This window comes from Rhineura floridana, chromosome 5 (genome assembly GCF_030035675.1).
Source record: "Rhineura floridana isolate rRhiFlo1 chromosome 5, rRhiFlo1.hap2, whole genome shotgun sequence".
In the NCBI taxonomy this organism is placed as follows: Eukaryota; Metazoa; Chordata; class Lepidosauria; order Squamata; family Rhineuridae; genus Rhineura; species Rhineura floridana.
Genome location: NC_084484.1, coordinates 95,243,927 through 95,264,975, shown reverse-complemented (window position 1 = coordinate 95,264,975; position 21,049 = coordinate 95,243,927). Strand labels below are relative to the sequence as shown.

Sequence of the window (21,049 nt, the reverse complement as noted above, 5' to 3'; positions counted from 1 at the left end):
GGGTGAACAAGCATCAGTTGTGTACACTATCTAAGGATGCTGACATCAGCCCTGCTGCTAGAATTAGGGGAGTGCATCTTAAGGAGTTCAACACTCCTGTTTCTATCTCATTTTTAACCTGTTCATTGTGAAAAATACAGACATATTTAAAGGATGCATTTCATGTTACATTTTTACATGTATAAATAAAATGTAGTGTGTGTACATGTGTTTATAGACACATGCTTGATTCAAGCCAAATTCAACAGCACACAAGAAATTAGGTCAGCCTTACTTAAGTTTCTGCTTTGAGATGCCCTGAGCTCTTCCAGGGAAGATCAGGATCAGCGTGCAACTGTGATAAATAATATAAGTAATAAACCCTAGGGATTCTATTGTATTTGCATAAATGTCTTCTACTTTCATACAAATCACTGCAGAGACACCTATTGGACATAATGAAAACAGCTTAATATCAGTGTGCTTCCTTATTATTAGGAAAAGAAAATCTCAATCTCACTACACTCAGTATGTAGCACAAGAAATGAGCAGCTATTACACATGTAACAAGTGGCATGGCAGGAGCCACTCTGGTCTGGACCTTGTCACCTCTTCGGCTCCAGGATTGGATCTGGGAGAGAAGAACGTTTCCAGAGAGGAACTGCTCTTTAAGAAGGGTAAGACAGCCACAACTACTAATGACAATGGCAAGGAGTTGCTGCTCTTCTAGAGTCAGAACCTGCACAGACAGAAGTGTAACTTTAAGAACTTGTATTTGAGTTTGCTTTTCCCTCCTCACTTTCTTTTCCGTTTCCTCATGTGTTGTGTCTGATTAGATTGTGAGACTGAAAACAGGGGCCACCTTAGCTCTGATTTTTGGAAGCCATGCTGAAGAGAGGTGAGACATAAATGCCTTAAATATATAATGAGACATCCCAAGGTCTTCACTCAGGACACTTCCGTTATGGGGATATATCATTTTTGCCAGTCAATGTGCAACATACTGTTGCTAGGAAACTATGGTGATTGTTGTAACTTCATTTGCGAGCTCTGTGTAATAAAAAATGGTTTTACATCCTCCAACATTTAACAGAGAAAAACAAGGAAAGCCTTGTGTTCTTGTAACACACATCTATTCTCATGCCAAGGACCATTGCCTGAGCATGCTACCCCAATCCTCACCACACATCACTGTAGGCTCTTCTCCACCTGATATGTGTTGCATTAGTTTATCCTATATGGCGAGAGGAGTCTACACACGTAGAGCAGGCTCCCCTTTCCAGATGTGCGGACAGTGCATGGACAGCAGGGGGGTGGAGTTAGTAGGGTCACAGGGGCAGCAGCTCTGTTCTTCTGCTCCATATGATTATAACCATGCTGAGTGAATGCCTGAATAGGGCTATAGTATGCCCAAGCTTGGAAAATGTCTGGTTTTATTTATGGACAAAACATGCGAGGTGCAACTTGCTTGGCAGATAATTGAATAGAAAGTTGTCATTTATTAATTTTTCTGCCCAAAGGGTAACCAAACCCTCACACTGAAACACCTGGTAACCGGTTTAGTATCTGAAACCTATTTCCAACACATTGTGTGCTTGGAGCTCTCTTAAAAAAATAATTTAAAAACACTGACCTAATAATAAAGAATAAAGGATCAGCGTGCAAATATACTCTTTTATTCTTCCCAACAAAGAACCCACCTATATGCCTTAGAATGTGAGTGTGTAACTAAGCAGTGAGGATAAAACTAGGAAGGAGCAGCTCCAATACAACCACGAGAGAGAGAGTTCTATACCAAAACATGGTCACAGACTCTTTAATACAACTTGTAAGTTGTAATTTGAAGGCTCTTTAAAGCATGGCCTTCAATATGATGACAATTTAATTTGGAATAGTTTGAACAAAGGAAAGCAAAGAATTGCTCATGCTGAACATTCTGATTACAGACATCAATTTATACGGCACAAAAGGTGACAATTGTTTGAGTGGCTATTTGTTAGCTTGGCATGAGTATTATCTGGAACAGGACATCCAGGAGTTTAAATTAACTCTCTTAAGAAACAACAAAAGAGATTGAGATGCTCCAATATTTCATTTTATTACCATGCAGTCTATTTTTTTGCCAGGGGTACAGCAAATAAAAGCAAGTGCTAACAGCCCTTCTTCTTATTCCAATAGTTATTTGGCAGTATATTCCATGGTCTTTAAAAAGACAATATCCAGTTGTTGTTTTAAAAATTCACAGGTTAAATCAATGTTGTAGGCAGTATCCGACAAAGCTGTTCTGATAGTGTGATTTTAATTTGTGCACTGCAACATGCCTTCCCTCTCCTCTCCATATATCCTCCCCAGATCTGCTCTGGAGGGCTGGGGGAAAACCCAGACCAGGGAGCACTCATTGATCTCTCCGTTTTCATTCTTTCCAACTTTGCATTCTAAATCCTCGCTCCCACAGCCATTCCTCCTCCCAAGTACACTTCCCTTGCATGTAGGAAGCTGCTTCTGCTACTGTCCATCCAACCAAAAGACTACTGCATGACCACATGGTGGGCTGCAGTGCTGAGGCCACTGGTTAGCCTTGGCCAACAGTTTGAGAAACACTATACTAAACTACCAGAAATAGTCACCAGCTAGAAAGGCCTCTTAAGGACTAATCCGTTCAATAATGAGGCTGATATTCCACACCTCTCCACTCCTGTGCCCACTTTCATCACTTCTTAATATGCTACTTGAAATTCAGGGTAAATGGTCAGTTTAAGACAAACTTAACAGAATTGTGAAGCTTGAGGTTCAACACACAAAGCTTATTTACACAAACAGGGTAGCAAGTGCAAATTGGGCTCAGGATCCAATTCAAGGAAATGCCTTGGCTTGGATAAATTGAAGTTGGGCATGTTCTGTGGGATTTTGAACATTACAAATTGATTTTGAAAATCCCTTTTGTTTCAAAAGCAACTTGTTATGTAGCATGGGAGAGATGATGACTTACTGTTCAAGAAAAACCAAGCACAATAATCTTGTGTGTATGGAACTAGTTGCACAGTTGTTTGGATAAAGGCTTGTGTGGATGGAAATCTTGTCCATTAGACATTGCCAGCACAACCCTCATCAAACCCGTAGCTTGAAAAGGTAGAGTGGATAGGATTTTACTTTCATATTTTCCTTTATTATACTATGTACAGTTTTCAAGTTCATTCTCAACAGTCCTCCTAATGAGAAATAAATTTTAAAAGCAGCTGGTGCAATTGCTCCCTTTTATTGTCCCAGTCTTAATAAATATGATTCTGAATACCTTCAAACAGCTGAAATATATAAGCAAAGTCCTCTCACTGCCAGAATGTGGTTGCCGTTTTATTACGTGTTTATAGTATGTCAAAAAACCCTTCAATGCTTCTGAAATTCTAAAGCAGAATCCAAAACATAAAATCCTTAGCTTTGTATTATAAAAAAATGAATAAAAGATGCTCATACTGGCTAGTTACAGTCTAAATCAAATTTCAAAAGCATCTTTGTACTTTTTCCATTAAAAAAAAGTCATCTGAATTTAGTTTTTAACACACACAAACAAAATCGTATGATCAATCAAACAGATTCCTTCTAGAGAAAATTGTTCCACTGACACAGGAAAACTCCAGCAAAGGAACCCCATTATTGGTCCAGTAGATCATTAGACTCATCTTATGTTGGAGAGTAAATCACTACCTTCAGTATGAAGACGTTGCGTTTCTATCAGTTTAAATGCACTAGTGGACAACTGTGGATATGCAGACCTCACACACTGTGATACAGTTAAGGACATCACTGCATGAATGGTGAGCTCTGAGAAATCATTCGGTAGAATTATTCAAGGATATTTTAGTTTTGGCCATGTACACCCTTAGCTAGCCACTAGATTAGTCAAAAGGATCATTTTAAAAAGGAAGTTGATGGGCCAAGTTCCTACAGCAATTCCCCAATTGCTGATGTCACAGTCTTCTCCTCCGCTTCTCATTCCACACTGCTCTCAGCCTCCTTTCTGGACAAGAAAGGAACAGAGGACATAAGGTGGGCCTTGCTGAGTGAGTTTTAGGGGGCAATTCTTGATACAGGGGTCCAACACACACACTCTCTTTGTGGCGTATGCAAGAAATCACAACCGAGAAAGTCTTTCAGCTGGATTTGGAGGAGTATGTTTTGTAGTGTGTCCCTTGCAATACATCAGAATACTCAGTAACATCTAAGCCAGTGGTTCCCAAACTTTTTTCCCAATGGGTCACTGGAAAATTGCAAAGGGGTCTTGGTGGACCACTTAATGACTTTTCTGCCTGTTCTAGCAACTGTCATGCACCGTGCCAGATGCTGTATGATTTTTAGTTCCATTTTTACAGACCTGCTGCAGAGCACATGAATGAGGCTTGGGAATCCTGATCTAAGCTAAGACAAGGCACGTAGCTAGAAACGGCTTATACAAGACATAATTCTCATTGACAAGTTAGATAGTATGATAAAGTCTAGTTCTGTTAATATTTGCAGTGTGTGAAAATATCAGGCCAGCTTGTTCTTCAGTGTGCTTTGTGAAGAGATTCAGTTCTCAGACCAGCTTCTTCCAATGCATTGTAAGTTGCAGCCAAATTTTGCACTGAGTATCAAGAGGGTGGTGCTCATGTTTTGACCTTCTTTGTCTGTCCATTTGGTTCATGCTGTGGTTCCTTTCTCTTACTTTTCTGCTGCTGAAGTCTCTCTTCTTTCTTTTGAAGGTAAATAGCCATGTTATCAAAAGAAGCCTTGTAGAGATTTTGATAGCAACTTTCTTTGCCAACAGAATCTGGGTAGGAGACACAGGACAAGGGAGAGAGAGTTGGAATTGTTGCTCTGTAGTTTCATACAGGGTAATATGCATGCGCTTTCTAAGCATGGAAGGTTCTTTCTCCCGTGTGAGTCAAGAAAAGAAACTTAAATCCTTAAAATCTGCATTTGTACAGCCCATTATTTAATAATCCAATATAAGTACTAAGAAGGCATTGGGTGCTTTGGGAAGGAGGAAACAGGCAACTACAAATCTGAAATAAGAAAGTAAAATTTTCCTTGTGAGATCAGACCATGGGTCTGGCTTTCTGCCTTGAACAGTGGCCAATCAGGTAACTTGAGATGCTCACAGGTAGGGCAAGATACAATGCCTAAATGCATTAGATGTTCCATTAAGGGCAGGTAAATGTAGTTAGCCATTGTCCTGCTAGCAGTAGCGCTTGAACAGGGCAGATGGCAGCATTTTGCTTGCTGCCATGCATTTTCACTAGATTCTCAAGAATACTCTTTATACTATTGTGGTTGGTTCTCCCAGATGCTGCCTACACTGGACAGGGGGAAACAGCATTATAGTAGCCAAGGGAGGGGAGAGGATGACAGATGAATGGAGTGGAATGAATAAGACAAAGAACATACAATGGACAAGGGGGACAGACTAACACTGAAGGGGTAATGGAGGTAGCTTCAAGCAAGGTTTAAAACTCTGTTTAGAATGTGTTTGGAAGACAATAAATCTCTATAGTTATTTTAAGGATAGATACTATGATAATCAACTATTCCTGGAGCTCTCTTTTTAGCAAAGGAAACTGAGACAAACGTGAATGTTCAGAAGATAGCAACACATAGGCAGCGAGCGCTGGGAAGAAACAAACCTCCTTCCTTGGCTTATCATTACATCTGAACCATCATTCTCAGTAAGCCAGGAACAAACCTTGGCCACAGAGTGTGGTTTGTTTTGCTCCAAACAAACCGCAACCCCTGATTCAGACATAATACTAAAACACGGAGCATAGTTTATTTCTCCCTAGCACTAGTGGGAAGAAATGAAGCAAGGCATGATTGGCTCATGCACAGTAAACCATGCTTTACCTTGATGGTCAAACACACTCATTAGGTTATTCTATAACAATTTATTAACTCAGCACCCATCTTTTCTGCTTGTAGAGTATAAAAGCATACTAGATATGTGCATTCTAGACTATTCCTCCTCTAGGATGCACTCCTCCTCTAGGATGCACACCTTAACATGGTGATGGGGTTTGAGAGTATTGAAGAAGCTGAGAGCAATGCCATCAGGAGTCTATACCAAGAGGCTAGACTGCTAGCAAGGGCACCCAAGGCAGAATGGTCAAAGTTGAGACACCAGACTAAGATGCATCCAAACTCAGAGGAAGGCAATGGTAAACCATGTCTGAATACCTCTTACTATGAAAACCCTGTGAACAGAATAACCAAACTGCAACACAAGATAGTGCTGGAAGATGAGACCCCCGGGTCAGATGGCACTGAGTGAGCTACTGGGGAAGAACAATGGACAAGTACGAGTAGCACTGTTACTAATGAGACCACTGGGTCAAAACTGAATGGAAGTCTAGAGGCTGATGTGCACAGATGTGAAAGGAGAGTTCAGAGTTGTACAACATACACAACAGGAACATGGAATGTGAGCAGCATGAACCAGGGAAAGTTAGAAACTGTCAAGAAAAAAATGGAACGCATCAACATTACAATACTTGTTGTGAGTGAATAAAAATGGCCAGGAATGGGACATTTTCAATCAGGCAACTACAAAATATTTTATGCAGGAAATGAAAATTAAGAAGAACGGGGCCTGCTTTAATAGTGAGAAATGATGTAGTAAAAGCAATTAGGAGCTATAACACAAGGTCTGAGTGAGTTATATCAATAAGATTAAACGGGAAACATATTAACATAACCTTCATCCAAGTGTATGCTCCAACGGCAAACACAGAAGAGGAATTGGAGAGATTTTATGCACAAGTAAAGGAAGAAATTGATCACACACCAAAACAAAATGTGCTGATAATCATGGGGGACTGGAATGCAAAAGCAGAGAACAGAGAAGAACAAGGAATTGTGGGGAAATGGGGCTTAGGAGACAGAAATGCAGCAGGAGAAAACCTTATTGAATTCTGTGAAGCCAATAATTTGTTTCTTGCAAACACATTTTTTGAGCAACTGAAAAGACGACTGTACACGTGGACATCACCAAATGGTCAAGATAGGAATCAAATTGATCATATAATTGGTAGCAGAAGACGGAGAAGTTTCTGCGAAAACAAGACCAGGAGCAGACTGCGGTGCAGATCATGAACTGGTAATATTGAAAATCAGAGTAATGCTAAAGACGAACAACAAAGCAATCATAATGCCAAAATACAATGTAAATAACATCCCAGAAGAATATAAAGATCAGATAAGGAACAGATTTGAGGCTTTAAACTTAGTTGATAGAGAACCAGAAGAACTATGGACTGAAGTCAGAGACATCAGGGAAGAATGCAAAAAGACAGTAACACTTGTTAAAAAGAGAGAAAGACCTCAATGGATGACTGATGAAACTCTTAAAATGGTTAAAGAAAGAAGGAAAGCAAAAGGAGATAGAAACACGGTCAGAACCCTAAATGCAGTAATACAGCGACTAGTATATGGGGAGAAGGAGAACTATGACAATACTTACTGTATAGAAATAGGACAACAAAAAGGGTAGAACAAGAGCCCTATTCCAAAAGATTAAAGAAATTAAAGGGAAATTTAAACCAAGACTAGGGATGTTGAATAATCAACAGGGGAACACACTGACTGAGATGAAATGAAAGGAAGATGGAAGCAATACAGTGAAGAACTATATAAAAGAGGTGCAAGGATGACAGACTCATACACGGAGTAACCATATGATGAAGAACCAGAAATTTTAGAATGCAAGGTGAAAGCTGCTCTTAAAATACTTGGAATAAACAAATAATCAGGAATAGATGGCATACCAATAGAGTTGCTACAAGTTACTGAGACTGAATCTGTCCAAATTTTGACAAACATTTGTCAACAAATATGGAAAGCTAAACAATGGCCCACGGACTGGAAGCGTTCTATATATATCCCAATTCCAAAGAAAGGGGATCCCAGGGAATGCAGTAATTATTGAACTATTGCCTTAATATCCCAGGCAAGTAAAGTAATGCTCAAGATTCTACAAAGGCTCTTACCACATATGGAGCGAGAAATCCCAGATGTTCAAGATGGATTTAGAAAAGGAAGAAGTAGCAGAGATCATATTGCAAACATATGTTGGATAATGGAACGGACCAACGAATTTCAGAAGAAAATCACCCTGTGCTTTATACATTACAGCAAAGCCTTTGACTGAGTAGATCATGAAAAACTATGGAATGTTTTAAAAGAAATGGGGGTGCCACAGCATCCGATTGTCCTGATGTGCAATCTATACTCTGGACAAGAGGCTACTGTAAGGACAGAATATGGAGAAACTGATTGGTTCCCAATTGGAAAGGGGGTGAGACGGGTGTATTTTATCACCCTATTTGTTTAATCTATATGCAGAACATATCATATGGAAAGCAGGATTGGAGCAAGATGAAGTAGGTGTGAAAATTGGAGGGAGAAATATCAATAATTTAAGATATGCAGACGATACCATACTACTAGCAGAAACCAGTAATGATTTGAAACGAATGCTGGTGAAAGTTAAAGAGGAAAGCACAAAAGCAGGGCTACAGTTGAATGTCAAGAAGACTAAAGTAATGACAACAGAAGATTTATGTAACTTTAAAGTTGACAATGAGGACATTGAATTTGTCAAGGATTATCAATACCTTGTCACAGTCATTAATCAAAATGGAGACAATAGTCAAGAAATTAGAATGTGGCTAGGACAGGGGAGGGCAGCTATGAGAGAACTAGAAAAGGTCCTCAAATGCAAAGATGTATCACTGAACACTAAAGTCAGGATCATTCAGACCATGGTATTCCCAATCTCTATATATGGATGTGAAAGCTGGACAGTGAAAAAAGTGAATAAGAGAAAAATCAACTCATTTGAAATGTGATGTTGGAGGAGAGCTTTGCAGATACTATGGTCCACGAAAAAGACAAATAGTTGGGTGTTAGAACAAATTAAACCAGAACTGTCACTAGAAGCTAAAATGATGAAACTGAGGTTATCATACTTTGGATACAAAATTAGAACACATGATTCACTAGAAAAGACAAGAATGGTGGGAAAAACAGAAGGCAGTAGAAAGAGAGGAAGGCCAGACAAGAGATGGATTGATTCCATAAAGGAAGCCACAGACCTGAACTTACAAGAGCTGAACAGGGTGGTTTATAACAGATGCTACTGGAGGTCTCTGATTCATAGGGCCGCCATAAGTCATAATTGACTTGAAGGCACATAACAAATAACACACAATTTATTTGTGAATTTGCTTGTTTTTTTACCTGTAACAGACAATGCAAAGTCCCTGAGCCATGAAGATAGGAAATTGGAAGGTAACACAGGCATCACATGATACAAACTTAACTGGCAAGATTAACTTTGTTTTTTTAAAATGTCATTAATTGTTACATTGTCCAGCCACCCACAAAGAAGTGAGATCTGCTATGACTAGAAAAAGAGACAGATCTGTCTCAATAGAGAAGATAATCAAAGAATCTACATATCTATTAGCTTTTCCACTTGATTGGATAATATTAAGGCTTTTCTGGATTTTCTTTTCAATGACAATTTATTCATTGGTTTAAATATTCATTTCCCCTCCGTTTTTCATCATCTCAACTCGAACTGCGATCCTCTGATGAAGGACTATCAAAGCCGAGGCATGGGGTACAGGGAGCGATTACCATTTTGACAATAAAAAGATAACTACCTTTTCTATAGGGATAAAGACACTAATTAAGCATCTGGAACAGGATTCAACCACCAAGCTCCCTTGTGTTAATTATCTGCAATAATCACTGTAATCTTAATAGCCCCCTTTCCCCAGCTGCTGATACACTTGAGATCTGTGCATGGCATTATAATTTGCGATCTAGGAAAACTACTCCTCTGTGTTCTCACATTATTCAGTGGCTCTTTTGTGGATGCTATGGATTGGCTGAGTTTTTATCTCGCCTAATCTCAACAGCTCTGGGCAGCATGTAACAAAAGCCATAGAAAAGCCAGCTCCCCAAAGATAGTATTATCAGCAGACATTTTCAAATTTTCTGCCTTCAGAGAAATCTTTTTCACACTGCTGAGGATCCACAAAACCCTGACCAGTTGCAGAAGATTGTGACACATGATATAAAATGTACGCTCAATCCAAGCGATTGGGCCTGCTGAGCCTAGTAGTTAGAGTAAACCGAGCGTGTACCCAACACACTCCTGTGGCTGCAAAACTGCGAAGTTTGGTAGCAGGGGCCAAATTTTTTCATCATTACAGGTTTTCTAAACTGGGAAACCTCTGATAAGCTTTCTGACACCATTTGAAAGCTAATCCTCTCAAGTGTAACATAAAAAACCCTGGCTAAAATCCTTTCCACTCCCATTCTCCCTCACCCCATCCTGCCCCACATACAATTACTCCAAAAGCTTGGTGAACTGTGCCCTTGCACAACAAACCCAATCTCAGCAGACAGTAGGGATGGGTAAAAACGGGCTTCCATGCGATTCCACTCTCAGAACAAAGTTTCCCCACAGTGGAATGCTCTTAGGCAGAAATCTTAGGCAGAAGTTACTTTTTATGGAAGCTGTGATGCACTCTATTTATTTATTAAATTCATTAGTTGCCCATTTGGCTGGTTTACCAGCCACTCTGGGCCACGTACAACATAAAAACATATAATTCACATTAAAACCTTAAAATTCCTTTTTTTTTTTTTTTTTTTTTCAATAATTTTTATTCAGATTTTCGTAAAACATACAAGACAAAATCATAAAACATTCAAAGACAAAAAACAAAATCAAAAATAGTTAAACAAAAAGACAAAAAGAAAAAAAAAAAAAAAACAAAAATAAAAAATAAAGAGTAAAATATTGACTTCCCATTTGTCAAAGATCAAATCAGTTATAAGTCTATAATATATAACAATCCTGTCTCTTAAGTCATATTATAAAATCACTTTCCTCCAGTAGTTATCTTACTTAATCATCAAATCTCATAAACATTACTTTATTCTTTCCACAAAAAGTCAAAGAGAGGTTTCAATTCTTTAAGAAATATATCTATCAATTTTTTTTTCCAGATAAGCATATCGATTAATCCATCTCATTACTAATTATGATAATCTTATTGTCATAACCATAGTCAAAATAAACATTTCAATTAATCCATCACATCAGAATCTGTTAGGTTCAATAATTTCAGTAGCCATTGTTCTATTATCTCTATTAGTTCCATTTTCCATCTTCCATCTTCAGTAGTCTTGTTAAGTCCAGTAATTTCAATATCCAATCTTCCATTATCAGTATTCCATAATAATCTTGCTGTCAAAGCCATAGTCATATAGTAAGAGTCTGATGGGAATTACCTCTATCCCAAATATTTTCTTGCCATCCATTCTGAATAGGTTGCTGAAATACTGCTGTAAAATCATATCTCTGTTCTTTTTTTCAAAATGCACTGGGTCATCTCTTAAAAGTTTTTCCATTGTCACATGGCTGCAGTTAATTCCATAGATTTTCTCTATATTGGGCTCCATCACATCATTCCAGTCCAGAAGATTATCCATGCCATTGATAACTTTATCTCTAGAATCTTCATTCATTTCTTCAGAGATAACATTGAGTTCCAAACAATAGATTTTATTTCTAAAGTCCATAGACTCCAAATCTTGTTCCTGTTCCACGTTGGTTCCAATCTCCGGGATCTCCTCTCTCACAGGGACCCCTATTCCAGTCTCCAGGGTCTCCTCTCTCACAGGAACCCCTGTTCCAATCTCCGGGGTCTCCTCTCTCACAGGGACCCCTTCCAGGGTCACCTCTCTCACAGGGACCCTTATATCTTTAATCTCCTGCTTCATTTTACTCAATTCAATTTTCGTTATCTCAATCTCATCCATTATTTTCTGAAACATAGTTATTTCCAGATTTTCAGCCACTTTCTTAATTGCCATTTTAAAAGAAAAATATAGGAAAACCACTTCTTATTTCAGCAACAATTGGGTTAATACTCCAAACTTGGTGACATCACAGTATAAACAGTGCAGACAGCCTTATCTCTCCAATAGTTAAGTAAACAAAATGCAGTTCCCAGGATCGAAACAATTAATGGCAATCGTCAAGAAACAGATTCGTCAAAATAAAATAGACCAAAAAGAGAGTAGTCTCAAAACAGTATAATATTTTTCAAAATAAAAATCTGGAATAGAAATCCCTCTTCTGTGTATATCTTTAGAATGCAAATCCAGGACAGCTTTTTGCAACAAAAACAGAGATAAGCTATTAATTAGTGCGTAGCAGAGAGAAGTTATGGCTCCCCAGTGAGATGTCAAAAACTGATCAATCTGGCAAATCTCTTTTAAACAGCAACAATTTAAGTCAAGTAAAAGAAAAATATAGAAAGAAGGGTGCTTGCCTGTTAGTGCGTTCTCTCTTAGAAGATAAGATGAACGTTCGCTTTAACAGATAGAGCTTGCTGTTGAAAATCCGTCCCACCTTCGTCGGCTGGACCTCGTCCCATAAATTAATGAGATCTGGTCGTCCCAACAAAAATAGGCTTTGAGGTTAATCTCTTCGTTTCTCCCTACCCGGGAGAAGTTTAATCAGTCAAAAAAAAAAGAAAAAACTGACTGATATATCTGAATAAGCTTCTTTTGAGGCAGGAGCCCGTCTCAAAAGCAGGCACAGGCTAAGTCACCCTTCCCGGAAGTCTAAAACCTTAAAATTCCAACAATAACACTAAAACCTAACCCGCCCCAAAAGCATGCCTGAAGAGCCAGATTTTCGAGGTCCGGCGGAAGCTCATCATGGAGGGGCATGGCGGATGTCATCTGGGAGGGAGTTCCACAGAGTGGGGGCCACGATTGAAAAAGCCCCCTAGTTCTCACCAGTCTATCTGTTAAAACTGGTGGGATGGAGAGAAGGTATTTTTAGGCTGATCTTGTTGGGCGGCATATCCTCCCCATATCCTCCTCTGAGATCCCATTTAAACAGTGTCTACTTGGCCTTTGAACTCAACCTTCTTACCTTCAAACACTGTCCAGTTATCATGGATGTACTTTGACATTTTCATCAATCCTTTCTCTTCAGTTGCAGGCTAAAAAGAGAAGAATGACACCTCTTGAAAAACCCCATATTAAACTCAAGGCTTTTCAGACAGCAAGCCATATCCTGGGAGCAACCCCCCCCCAAAAAAAATCTTTTATTGTTTGCCCTGAAACATTTGGGGCTTTCCATCTTTTCACAAAGGAAAAGCAACAAAAGGAACAGATGTTCCATTCTTATTTTCATATAAAGGATCCAAATTAGCCCTATGTCACTGATTTTTTTTTAATCACCAGGCTAGGGTTTGACATTATGCTATATACTGACCAGCATGAAAAAAAGGAAGAAAAAGTAACATGTTATTTACAGAGTTTGCATTGGGAAACCTTAGCTGCACAACGATCCTTGTTCTCTTCTTCTCAAGCTTGGAGTGTTCATTTAAAACTGGTAATATTGTCAGAGGATGCTGCTGAGCTGATGCAGCTAGTGCTACCTGACCTGATCTGTGTAACAGGTTTTTAAATAACTGAATGCCAAGCCAGGTCCAGACATTTTGGTCTTTTATGAAGAAAATTCAAGTAACACTAGTGTTGCTCCAGCCTCAGCCTGCATTATGGAAGGGCGAATTCCAACTAAATATTGCTACTGTGGTCCACAAGCTTCATTCAGGTGGTCCATGGGATGTCTGCATTAAATATTCACATTGATTTTTATTGTCTTTTTATTGTTCATAGATTGCCTTTTATTGTATTGCAATTTGCATTCTATAGAATAAAATACAACATAAGAAAAGTATTAATAAAAAGACAATTAAAAATCATACAGCATCGAGCACAGCACATTACAATTGTTACAACAGAAAACTTTAAGTGGTCCACCGAGATCCTCATTTTCAAGTGGTCTGTGGGGGAGAAGGTTTAGGAACCACTGTACTAGCTCCTGTTAAGCTTAAAAGAAACATGCATATTTTATTTCACTATGTCCAGGCAAAAACATAGGATAGGATTTATGAACCCTAACGCAACTGACCAATCATTACTGCACACCATACTTCCAGAGAGCAATTGATTAATGCCCAAGGGGAAAACATCTGACAAGACTTTTAAGGCAGCTTCCTAGGTTCCTATGGCATCAGTCAAAAGTTTCATTAGGTTGGCCAAGCACATCCTAGCACACACTTCTATACAGAATAAGTTTATGTGGAATTGTGTTGTAGTTCTGCACTGTGCATTTATATGGAATACTCATATATGGGGAGGAGAAAACTATGTGATCAAGACTGAGTAGATGTACTCCACTTCAATGAACAAACAGCGATGTTAATGACCAATCTTATCTTGCCACAGAAAATTCTCACCTGCCATTGCCCATCCACAGGTTGGTAGAACAGAAGAGGTGTTTGCTTGTTCTCTTGCAGAATCCAGAGCCCACCTGTTTCCTCAAATGCAATGGCCCAGCCTTTGTGGATCAAAGAGATGTTCTGTCTGTGAACGAGTTTCTGAGTTTCGGCGTCAAGCTGGAAGATTGCTACCGTGGGAACACTTTTTAGAAACAAGAGTTATTATTAGGGCTATTATTTCGACACAACAAATTTCCTACACCAAGTTTACCCACAGCAGCATTTACAGCAGCATATCAAGCAAAACTCTTACAAACTTGTATATAAGAATATCAAATTTGTCCAGAATTTCACATGCAGCTTAAATGCACTAACTCTTTTCAGTACTGGCCAACACACTGCAATATGACCACCTTGCAGAAGCTAATATAGATGATTGTCTAACATCTCCTTGTGGTTCTCCATGACAAACAATGTGTCAACTTCATGGTAGTGCATATCTGATACATATATAGGAGAACCTTCCATATTCAAAGAAACAGTTTCCATATATGCCATGGATACATGTCAGCAGAGGAAACGTAACTATGTGAATAACCAAAATCAACTGTAAACCTTTATTATACTGTATTAACTCAAAGGGGATTCATAGTATTAATGCAAAATATCATTTATCATGCACAAAGAGAAATCCATGTTCTAGATTATGACAACACTGCTTTCACAATTAATTTTTAAACTGAGAAATTTGATGTACACAATAATTAAATTATGTAACCTGACTGCTGCCTCCACAATAATTTGAGAGATCATATATTTCCCCCCTCTTACCAGTCATATAAAATGGCAATGTAATTTCCTTCACAACAATAGGCTGTCCTTGAGACTGCATATTTCTGCGGAGGGAAAAGGAGATGCAGTTAGAGTCTGCAAGGGCAAGACATCTTTTTTTTTTGAGTGGGGAGAGAGACTGAAGAAAGGTAGCAGAGAGAAACTGTTGACATCAAATCGAAAAGACCTCTTCAGGTGTGCAAAAGGGTTCAAACTGGGCAGGGGGAGGAGAACATCTCAGCCCCCACCTTCCAATGTCCACATGCATGCCGTCCTCTTTTCCCCTTTGCACATTGAGCATGAAGGGAGATTCTTACTCTGTTCAGTTGAACATGGTTAGAATCCTCCCTCCTGTTGGGAACCCTGTGCAATCGCTGCAGATCTTCATGCTCAATGTGTGAAGGTTAGGAGAAAAGGGGGTAGGGCCAGCATTCATGTCCTCCACACATTCTTTTGAATGTCTGAAGAGGGTAACGTCTTATTCCAAAGCAGAGAACTATTCATAGGGAGATTCCTACGTCACAGCCAAGGGATCTACCCCTGCACAGTCTATCTTCACTCTTATCAAGAATCAAAGGCAGGCACATGAAAGGGAAAAGTGAACGTGCAGGACTGAAGATGTCTATGAGCATACTTTAAATGGTGGGTTCCCAAGTATGCAAAAACAAAAGAAAGCAAAGGAAAAGGAGTTGTCCCCAGTCTCCAGGAGTTGTGCAACCAATACAGGAAGTCTACAGCCTAAATAGCTACCTATATTATCTAGACTGGGAGTTTTCAGGGAGACAGCTGAGGCAGAATTCAGGGTGGGCCTAGCCTAGTCAGTTATTATTTTGAGGTAGTTTAACCTTATACTTGTGTTAGGTTACGAGAAAATAGAAATATTTGGAAAATTAACTTTAACTTTATTTATTAAATAGACTATAACAGGCTCCAGAATTCCTGTGTTTTTTTGTCACATGTTTGCTTGGTTCACTTCTTGGCCTGGCTGCTGAATGTTGAATGAAGGGCCACAGTTTGACATAATGGGTTTGGTATCTACCTTATTTTCATGCCAGAACTCCACCCTAGAAACAACTGATGTCCTTATGGCACAAGCCCACACACCCCATAGTAGGAGAGGTACACCATTTTAGTATTGAAGATTGTAGTGTGTGTGTAGACACAAAATCCCTAGCTTCATATCATAAAATCAAAGCATTTTCAGAATATTTTCACTGTGGTTAATCCAAGAGCAATTTAAGTAACAATACTTCAATATAATTTACTGCAGTTTGACAATAAAATGAAGGGACTCTGAAGTTTTGTTTTTAAAAAATGGCAGGCTCATGAATAAGTCTAGGCCAACAACTTTACAGAGCAGCAGAATGGTTTTAGATGAGAAATCTCTATTAAATATTGGGTAAGAGGTGACTGAAAGATTGTGATACTTTTACACATCATTTACATAAAGCCCTACTTGTCATTCTAAAATTAGACTTTTTTGTAGTTTAAAAATTACTCTTGCCTCATGCTCATTAAAAAAAAGTTCACCCTCACATACAAAAAACAACCGACAGTTTGAAAGCAAGTTTACACTGAAAGATATAGTCCTACAGAGAGAGATTCACGTGTTCACAAAAACCACATTACCTTCTCATTTTTGGAGGCCTCACATGTACTCAAAGTATTCAGATGATAGCAGTGTACTTCTTTCCCACTTTTGTATTCCCAGAGTCTCAATGTACTGTCCTGAGGCAGTTCAAAAGAGAGAGGCTAATGAATACCACTTGTTCCAAGAAGACAGCCATGATTTCCATTAAACAAACAAACAAATGTGCATGTGAACACACACCCTGAGCAAAGTAGGAAATCTGGGGACCTCCAGATGTTGTTGGACTATGACTCTCATCAGTCCCAGCCAGCAGGGCCAATGGTCAGGGATGATACAGTGATCCATCAGGGATGATACAGTGATCCATCAGGGATGATACAGTGATCCATGGAAAGACCAGGCTTTCAATCCCTTCAGCCATAAAACTCACTGGTTTATCTTGGACCAGTCACTGTCTCTCAGCATAACCTACTCTATGGGATTGTTGTGAGGATAAAATGAGGAGGAAGAGAACCATATAGATTATCTTGAGCTCCTTGGAGGAAAAAATGAGACAGAAATGTAATAACAAATAATGGAAGTTGCAGACCAGGAACTTCTGAAGGGCCACAGGTTCCCAAGTCCTGCTCCACAAGGCCTGCTTAAAAAGGCCTGCTCTTAAATACATTCCACTTTAAATAGCAAGAAACACTACAAAAAAGACACACACAAAAACTGGCAGTGGTGTGTCCCGCGAGTATTCATTGTAGTTATATCTCTAACTAGATAGTCCTAAGGAAGGACTTAAAAAAACTGGCTGCTTCCCCATACCCTCTCTCAAGGGTGCCCCTGTTCCAGAAAATTGGTGAGAGGAAAAATAAGCAACTGCAGTATTTTACTCCCTGCAAGGATTTTTTTTTCTTCATAAGCAGCTCATTAAAATTCCAAATGTATAGTCTCAGACTACACACGTACCCCAGAAGCTGACAAGAGAAGATCTGGATAGTTTGGTATTACAAATATTCTGCTGACAAACCTAGGAGGGAAAATAAAGGTTCAACATTCATAGAATGTACAGGCAAACAAAAGGTAGCAAAGTGTGAGGTCATACATCACCCCAGCAACCCAAACGCTCTATTGGATCAGATCATTATCTTATGTCAGAAAAAAATACATATGAACACTGTTATTGTGCTAACAAGGGCTCTGCTGATTTCTGACTTACTCAAGGGCACAAAATGCTCCATTGCAGTAAGCTGTAAGTAAATACAGCTGGAATGGGTTTACTTTATGTTTCCATGTTTATTTATTAAATTTATACTCTGCCCTTCCTCCTAGATGGAGCCCAGGGTGGCAATATTCTCTTTTATAGATCAGCATTATTTTTATTAAACTTTAGTTCAGCCATGTAATTTGGATTTTTGTAATGAATAACCTCTATCCCCAATGAACCAGGAATCCCTAATATTCCCATAAGGGCCACCAGAAATAAGAGTTACATATACAGCCTCCATAGTGCTGCTCTAGTTAATATAGAACAGTGTTACGGAAGCTGCACAGGTGGCTCATTCTCATTTCTAGTGTCACAGTCTTACAGACCAAGTGGGTAGGAGAAAACTCCTGAATCTAAAGTACATAATAATACAGTATACTGCTGTCACCATGTAGCAAGCCATTCATTTCTCGTGGTTCCTTGTGCAGAAAACATGTCTGTTTCATAACTGCATTCAAATGCAACAGGAGCAATTTGAAGCACCCCCATGTGATAACAGTATGTGTGTGCAAGCCCTGATGCAAAGGAATACTTCAAACCCAGTGGATAAATAAATATACAGATGAGAGCTTTCAATGAGGTTTTTTTAAATCAAAGAGTTTCTAATAGGAAAAGTATACTGTGTAGGTATAAAGTATATAAAAATTAGGATAATTAAAAAGCAAGTCTTGCAAATTGTACATACATCCTTCAACAAAGCCACAAATTCATGAGAAAGATGAAGACAATGTAACAGTAAATAGCAGTTTCCCATTTCATTTCAGACATAAATTTGGACTCCTATCATCTCAGTGTATATCTGTTAATAAATAGAATGTCTGGGTACAAATGTTAACCACCATTTACTGGAGTGCTTCTTTTGAACATCAAAACTGCCTGTTAACTACCAGTATCACTATTAGAAAACAGATAATCAAAACCTAAACTATGAAGAGGAGCCAATCATAAAGACAGGGTGTTGTTGTATTGCTGACAGTATCCAAACGTACTCAGTAATTAAAGCAGAACAGAATGCCAACTGACAAGTGTTTTGATCAACAGAGAGTTAGCAAGACTCCACTGTATGTGGTTTGGGCATGAGGGAGCTCAACTCCTAATGCCATCAATTACTTGACAGAATCAGAGCTAGAAGGGATGTAACAGCTCATATGGACCATCTCTTTGGGCTTAAGAAGCAATTCCTGAAGAGCTTTGACAGATGCCTGTCCAACCTATGTCCTCCTTAGACTTCATAAGGATGACCATGTGGTGGTCCCTCCAGATGTTGTTGGACGACAACTACACCCATGCCCTCGAGGTCCAGCAAGCATGGTCAATGGTCAAGGATGATGGGAACTGTAGTTCAACAACATTGGGAGGGCATCACATTGGCTACCCCTGGGAAGTTAGCCTGTTATGCAGTATGGAGCTTATATATGCCTTCTTACCTCTCCTCCTCTCACGTCACCCTTGAAAAAAAAGAGACTCTTCCCTTTCAATCATGTTGGAGACTTTCTACAGCTACACTTACTCTCTGTGTCCCAGGCAGAAGGACACAACGTTATGTGGCGCTCTATTCAAACTAACTCGTATCTTCTCATCACGGTCAGCGGTTAGGATATACTGGTCATCGGGACTCAGCGCCTAATGATACAACACAGGTCACCATGAGACAGCCCATGAGGCTTTGGGGCATGCATAAACATATGGAAATTAAGCATACGTTCACCAGTTTTACTATTTTCCTTTGGTTTCAGATTGACATGCCTTGGAAATAAGTCTACAAGAGTTACTACTCTTGAACATTTTCCTGGTCTGTTTATTCACACTTGCCTATGTTATTATTAAGCAACACACTGATGGACAGAAAGACTGAGGGAAAACCAAACTTTCTTCCAATTTACAAGTTTTCCTGCAGTGACTAAGAGTTACCCAGAGATGACCCTTACTCACCACAGGTGGCAGAACTAGTGGATGTTGACAATCCTGCCATACAAACATTAAAACATTGGTTAAATTTATGATGCAAGCAACTGTAAGAGACCTAGGTAAGTTTTTAAAAATAGTAATCAAGGATAACAATAATATTAGTGAATAGTTTCCAAAGGAAGTACCTGAAACTTCATAGTTAAATAGGCTCAGGGCCCAACTCTATTCTTTATTTATTTTCAATATTTATATACTACCCATTCAGCAAAGTCTTCTGGGTGGTTCATAAAAATAATATAAAAGAACAATCAAACACAGAACTTATATCTTTATGTTGATTTCAACTCTACTGAGTTCAGCAGGGGCTTCTCCACTGTAATTGGGCAGATCAAATGAATTCTGGGGATATTAATTTAAAGTGAACACACTTAGATATATTTATGCTTGAAACTCTTAAATAAAGATGGCTTTGAGACAGAAATTGCATACATACCACATCCAACAGAAGAGACAAATGACCAAGTTCAATTGTCCCTGTGTTTTCAGGCTCTGTTACTGAGTATGAATAGACATCACCAGATTTGTCAGCAACCAGAATCTTATCTTCTGCTGCTGTTATAATCAGGGAAGTACATCTTCTAATGACGGACCTGAAAAGAAGAACTGACACAATTAGGATCAAAAACTTCCTCTTTGGAAGACTGGACTTTATAATTAGATTATATTTGCACTTCAGGGGCTAGAAAGGCATTAAGACATTATTTGCATGAAGATCTGAAGATAATGAAAAAAAGAACAATATGCTTTGATTAAGTCACAAACTTTAAACTAGAACCAACTCAGATGAATGGCTCCTGCCTGCTAGTAAGGCCTCGATAAAGGTTATTGACCTCCAGGGGAAAAACGGCATTTACTGTTGCCCCCACAGAATTTTTGAATGTCCACCCTTTGGTCTTTCTGGAAGGGGTACTAGAAGATTTCAAAGGGGGGTGTAATAATCTCAGTGAAATTCCAGCACCAATGGAGTCTTCCAGCATATGTGTAAAACAGAGCTCCAGGTTCTGAGATAAAGGAAGTGGGCAATATTGTCGCAAAGAAAAAAGGGAGGATTCAGCATTGCCACACATCTGCAATCTTATT

At 39.0% G+C, this 21,049-nt stretch overlaps 1 protein-coding gene across 3 annotated transcripts in view; it reads right to left on the bottom strand.

Annotated features, from left to right (window-relative positions):
• Nucleotides 1-216: 216 nt before the first annotated feature.
• WDR4 (WD repeat domain 4) overlaps nt 217-21,049 on the bottom strand; it is a 28,181-nt gene continuing 7,348 nt past the window's right edge. The window contains exons 4-11 of one of the 3 annotated variants that reach the window (XM_061627559.1): nt 20,403-20,559; nt 19,512-19,624; nt 17,704-17,764; nt 16,788-16,886; nt 15,159-15,223; nt 14,346-14,529; nt 12,971-13,040; nt 217-4,783 (exon numbers count right to left, since the gene is read on the bottom strand). In XM_061627559.1, the coding sequence (XP_061483543.1) occupies nt 4,620-4,783; nt 12,971-13,040; nt 14,346-14,529; nt 15,159-15,223; nt 16,788-16,886; nt 17,704-17,764; nt 19,512-19,624; nt 20,403-20,559 (913 nt within the window). In that variant the 3' untranslated portion in view covers nt 217-4,619. The other 2 variants (XM_061627560.1, XM_061627558.1) reach the window with 2 other exon arrangements.